The sequence below is a fragment of the Gymnoscopelus microlampas genome (genome assembly GCF_963454915.1).
Source record: "Gymnoscopelus microlampas genome assembly, chromosome: 2".
Classification (NCBI taxonomy): Eukaryota; Metazoa; Chordata; class Actinopteri; order Myctophiformes; family Myctophidae; genus Gymnoscopelus; species Gymnoscopelus microlampas.
In genome coordinates, this window is record NC_139939.1 from 60,145,265 (window position 1) to 60,150,851 (window position 5,587).

The 5,587-nt window shown below is 39.8% G+C and overlaps 1 protein-coding gene across 1 annotated transcript; it reads left to right on the forward strand.

Annotated features, from left to right (window-relative positions):
• The first annotated feature begins 858 nt into the window (after positions 1 to 858).
• fbxo48 (F-box protein 48) lies at positions 859 to 5,587 on the forward strand. The gene is made up of 4 exons (XM_084081632.1): positions 859 to 950; positions 2,832 to 2,914; positions 3,744 to 4,034; positions 4,761 to 5,587. Exons 2-4 carry the CDS (start codon positions 2,858 to 2,860, stop codon positions 4,920 to 4,922), a joined length of 510 nt encoding a protein of 169 aa, XP_083937758.1. The 5' UTR covers positions 859 to 950; positions 2,832 to 2,857; the 3' UTR covers positions 4,923 to 5,587.

The window sequence follows — 5,587 nt, forward strand, 5'->3', positions numbered from 1 at the left end:
ACTCTACGGCGCATGCGCAGATCCAGCGTTACACGGAAACCGGTGAGTGTGTGCCAAATTCACTTCCATGTTTAAACATTAGATAATAATAATAATAATAATAATAATAATAATAATACATCAACAAAGTAAGATAACAGCAAATAATAACTTTGAATAAACACCAACATTATATATTATTTTATTATAACTAACAGCATATATTAATAACTTTAAATAAACACCAACATTATATATTGTTTTATTATAACAGCAGATAACTTCAAATAAACACATTTCTCTCAATGCGAGTTTGATTCTTTTTAATGGCGACCCTGTGGAGTCACTAATGTCAGTGTAACACCCTTCATGGAGTCACTAATGTCGGTGTAACACCCCTCATGGAGTCACTAATGTCGGTGTAACACCCCTCATGGAGTCACTGATGTCGGTGTAACACCCCTCATGCAAAGAGAGAAACAAAAGAGTAAAAAAAAACAGTAAAAACTGAAACATTGATTCAGTTTTAATCATAACAAGAATAATAATAATAATAAGACTTTAATTTATAACTTTATGTCTTTGTGTACGTTGGGCCAGAGAGGGTCAAAGCTACCTTTTTTTTACAGATATTTTCTTAAAATAAAAACTATTTAGACTTTTCATTTGGGTCATGAAACAATAAAAATAAAAACATAAAAAAGGAATTCCACAATTTCCCTCAAAATTACTTTTGGTTTAATTTTTGTTTTAAATAATTTGTAAAAAAAATAAAAATAAGGAAAGAGCCGGACACTACCGACCGAAATTACTCCAGTACAGTAGGTGGCGGTATGCATGCGCATGCGGTTCTCCGCGCATGCGCAGTAGTCGGCGTAGTGACGTCATCGGTGTGCGTAGTAAACAACAAGGAGACCTTTAAACGCCCAGCTGAGAAGAACTGTCACAACAAACCGTTCACCACGTTGAAGGTATTTAAAGATCTATTACTTTACATTATCTATAATGTTAGGTAAAGATCTATTACACTATCTATAATGTTAGGTAAAGATCTATTACACTATCTATAATGTTAGGTAAAGATCTATTACTTTACAGTATCTATAATGTTAGGTAAAGATCTATTACACTATCTATAATGTTAGGTAAAGATCTATTACTTTACAGTATCTATAATGTTAGGTAAAGATCTATTACACTATCTATAATGTTAGGTAAAGATCTAGCTCTGGTTCAGAGCGTTAGTGAGTTCCCTCTAACGCTCTGGAAGACCCCTCGCTCTGCGCATGTACAAGGAATTCCACTGTCCTGCCAGCGTTCAACTATAGTGAAAATAAACAAAACCATTTCGCTAATCACCGAAGCAAAGGCTGTTTTGTGTTGTTGAAAGTCTATTCTCGGAATGCGCAAGCCTCTCAGCACCCCACCTACTCTGTAAAATACACTTTTTGGGCAGAAAATAAAATATGTCAGCGAGACGGACATTATTTGTATTTACTCCACAGTGCCTCTACCGATCTGGGGGATTTGAACTTACCATTAACCAAAATGTAGAGGGCACTGTGGAGTAAATACGAATAATTTCAGTTTCGCTGACATATTTTATTTTCTGCCCAAAAAGTGTATTTTACAGAGTAGGTGGGGTGCTGAGAGGCTTGCGCATTCCGAGAATAGACTTTCAACAACACAAAACAGCCTTTGCTTCGGTGAGTAGCGAAATGGTTTTGTTTATTTTCACTATAGTTGAACGCTGGCAGGACAGTGGAATTCCTTGTACATGCGCAGAGCGAGGGGTCTTCCAGAGCGTTAGAGGGAACTCACTAACGCTCTGAACCAGAGCTAGGTAAAGATCTATCATTACACTATCTACTATAATGTTAGTAGCCTTGGATCTAGAAGAATATCATAGATGTATTTAGTCATATTGTAGATATGAAACCATAAAAGTCAGACTCAATAAAATAAAATCCATATGATAGTCTTGATGCAAATATGTTCACGTTACACGTCAGTAGCTGTTCCTGAACTTATATATTATGTATTTGATCAATTTTTTTTATCTCGACAAGAGTCTTAGCTCCCCCCCCCCCCCCCCAGTTGGCCCTGGAATGTCACCAGTAAAGCCCGTATTTCTCCAAACATGTAAAATACTAAATATAAAGTGCTTACCAGCTTGCCCAAAATGTTAACTAGGTGTCCGGAGTATTTGTGTAATGTATTAGTCTATATTTATCTATAAAGAAGTGTTTTAATCCCATCTGTGGCCGATTCTGTGGGAAGTTCTCAATGGGTGGGACTGACGGGGCGCATCCGGTGAAAGCCGGAATTACACTCAATGTAATCAGGAGGTAAACGAGGAGGGGGGAATGACGTTCGGCCACAGACGGGATTAAAACACTTCTTTATTGAAACATATGGACTAATACATTGTACAAACACAACGGACACCTAGTTAACATTTGGGTCAAGCGGGTAAACACCTTAAATTTAGTATTTGTACATGTTTGGAGAAATACGGGCTTTGGAGCTGACATCTCAGTGCAATCTGGGGACTCTCGTAGAGATAGAACATGTCAAATACATCTAGGGGGGGCTTGTCTTCATATCTGTGGGATCCAACACTCTTGTCTGACAACGAGAGAGAGAGAGAGAGACACAGAGAAAGAGACTGTGTGTGTGTGTGTGTGTGTGTGTGTGTGTGTGTGTGTGTGTGTGTGTGTGTGTGTGTGTGTGTGTGTGTGTGTGTGTGTGTGTGTGTGTGTGTGTGTGTGTGTGAGAGAGACACTTTCCTAATAAAAGTATTATAATATAATATTAATCATACAGATGTGTCTTCTTTGTTCTTCCCCCAGGTGGCGCTGTTACCCTTCATGCTACTATGCAGAACCGCTCCAATGTTTATTATATCTATGAAAGAAGAAGTCGTCCCATAAAGGTTATTATTTATTTTTAGGTATTTTTTACTTTACTGGAGTATTTCCAATTTTAAGTCTTTTTACTTCTACTCATCCACTAACAATATTATACTTTTACTCCACTACAATTATTTGAAAACTTTAGTTACTAGTTACTTTGTAGATTTTGATTATTATTACAAATCATACATTAACCACACCCATGGCTTCAATTTTACCCATGCATACTGTGTTTGAGAACCACTGATATTATAGCAACATTTTCCTTTTCTTAAATATTAGGATTTAGAAGACATTTGTGGAATCCCCCCAGAAGCAAAGATTTGACTTAAAAATAATGTAAATATTAAAAGATTTGCCCAAATAGCTAAAGTATAAAATAATGGTTAACCCATTAAGACCTGGAACTGTGTCATTTTTAGATTCGAGCTAAAAAGCATTATTTTACACTTTGGGCTATTCAAAAATAGCAGATATACAAGCTCATAGCGCGGCACCGAGTGCCGCGCTGTGAGCTTGTAGATCTGCTATTTTTGAAAAAACGTGAAAATGTGTGCACATCTTTGAATGTATATTGTTTAAAGCGAACATTTTTAACTCTATTCTTCGCTTCTGGGGGGTCCCTGGAACAACATATTTTGATGGGGGTCTGCGGCCAAATACATATAATTTTGGGGGTCCTTGACATGAAAAAGATTGAGCACCACTAATATAGAAACATACGTTTTTCAGAACACTGTTGAGATTTAGGAGACATGTAGAATCGGCTTCAGGTCTCAATGGGTTAAAGTGGTTACACAGATGCGTTCCTGATTTTAATGTGTTAAATGCTTGCCGCCTGTCCCACAGTCACCCGCTGAAGGGTCATCGTCCTCCCGTAACCTCTTGACCTCCGCTGAAGGGTCATCCTCCTCGTCCTGCCGCCTCCACAACTTTGCGGAGACGCTGCCCATAGAGATGAGCGTGAGGATCTTCAGTGAGCTGGACGCTCAGAGCCTGGTCCAGGCCTCTCTGACCTGCAGGCTGTGGCACCGGGTCATCCAGGAGATGGACGCCCTGTGGAAGAACCCCTGTCTGTCTGTCAGGACCGTCTGTCAGAGAGAGGTCGACAGGGACAGGAGAGACGGGCTGTCCTGGAAGGCGAGTGAACGACCGACCGCTCACATAACCTCTGTTATTAAAGAGCGTCTAGTTTACTACAGATGGTTTTATGTCCTACCAGGACCTCTAGTACAGCTGGTTTTATGTCCTACCAGGACCTCTAGTACAGCTGGTTTTATGTCCTACCAGGACCTCTAGTACAGCTGGTTTTATGTCCTACCAGGACCTCTAGTACTGCTAGTAGGAGATAAAACCATCAGTACTAGAGGTCCTGGTAGGACATAAAACCAGCAGTACTAGAGGTCCTGGTAGGAGATAAAACTATCAGTACTAGAGGTCCTGGTAGGAGATAAAACTATCAGTACTAGAGGTCCTGGTAGGAGATAAAACCATCAGTACTAGAGGTCCTGGTAGGAGATAAAACCATCAGTAGACCTACTAGAGGTCCTGGTAGGAGATAAAAACTAGCTGTACTAGAGGTCCTAGAAGGATATATAACCATCAGCATAGAGGTCCTGGTAGGATATAAAAACTATCAGTACTAGAGGTCCTGGTAGGAGATAAAAACTAGCAGTATACTAGAGGTCCTAGAAGGATATAAAACTAGCAGTACTAGAGGTCCTGGTAGGATATAAAGCATAATTGGGTCCCAGGAAGATATCAAACGTGTTTTTGGGGTCTCTAACTGTAATGTTTAGGAACCCCTGAAGGGTTAACTTTACACCTTTTCATTAAACAGGTGACCTTTCACCTTTCATTAAACAGGTGACCTTGGTGAGGAACTACCAGCGGAGCTTCCTGAAGAGGGATTGGCTGAGAGGTCGCTATAGCAACGTGAGGTCAGCGGACGAGCTGCGGGACCGGAGGATGTGTCCTCTGGACCTGGAGACCTGGGGGGAGATACTGGAGGCGGAGCTAGAGAGATGAACGCCTTTTATATACACACTAGAGACGGAGCTAGAGAGATGAACACCTTTTATATACACACTAGAGGCGGAGCTAGAGAGATGAACGCCTTTTATAGACACACTGGAGGCGGAGCTAGAGAGATGAACACCTTTTATAGACACACTGGAGGCGGAGCTACAAATTGTTTATAGGCCCGCTCCATCGCACGACGATGTCGCTACAAGCTAGCAACACGTCGCTATGCTAACAACTGTCGCTACAATGACGCTGTAGCCACACGTATTACAGATTATATAATTTTGTATTTTATTGTAAATTGATTCCTTAAGCACTTCTAAGAGTTTTGATGGTTATCCTTAATATATGTTGTACGTTTGTTGTGATTATGCATGAAACTGTATAGGCTATAGCTATACTTTCTAGTATAAATTAGGTAGATGGAAGGATGATCTGTGAAGTGTTGTGATCAGGTGCCAGACAAGGTTTCCCACAGCTGCCTTAAGCACTTATTAAAACATTTCATCATATTTGTAATATATTTTATCATTGTATTGTATGAATGCCAGCAGCTGTACATACAATGGCTATTTTTCTATGTTTTTGTATAATATGATGTGAATAGTGTTTCTGAACACAACTGTTTCCTACAGACCAGTACAGTGAATAAACTGGAGGCATTTTGA

What these genes read in the sequence shown, in the direction of transcription:
- fbxo48 (XM_084081632.1), top strand. Translation starts at nt 2,858, where the DNA reads ATGCAGAACCGCTCCAATGTTTATTATATCTATGAAAGAAGAAGTCGT. An exon ending in GAAGAAGTCGTCCCATAAAG is followed by an intron (nt 2,915 to 3,743) that starts GTTATTATTTAT and finishes CCTGTCCCACAG; the next exon opens with TCACCCGCTGAAGGGTCATC. An exon ending in GAGACGGGCTGTCCTGGAAG is followed by an intron (nt 4,035 to 4,760) that starts GCGAGTGAACGA and finishes TTCATTAAACAG; the next exon opens with GTGACCTTGGTGAGGAACTA.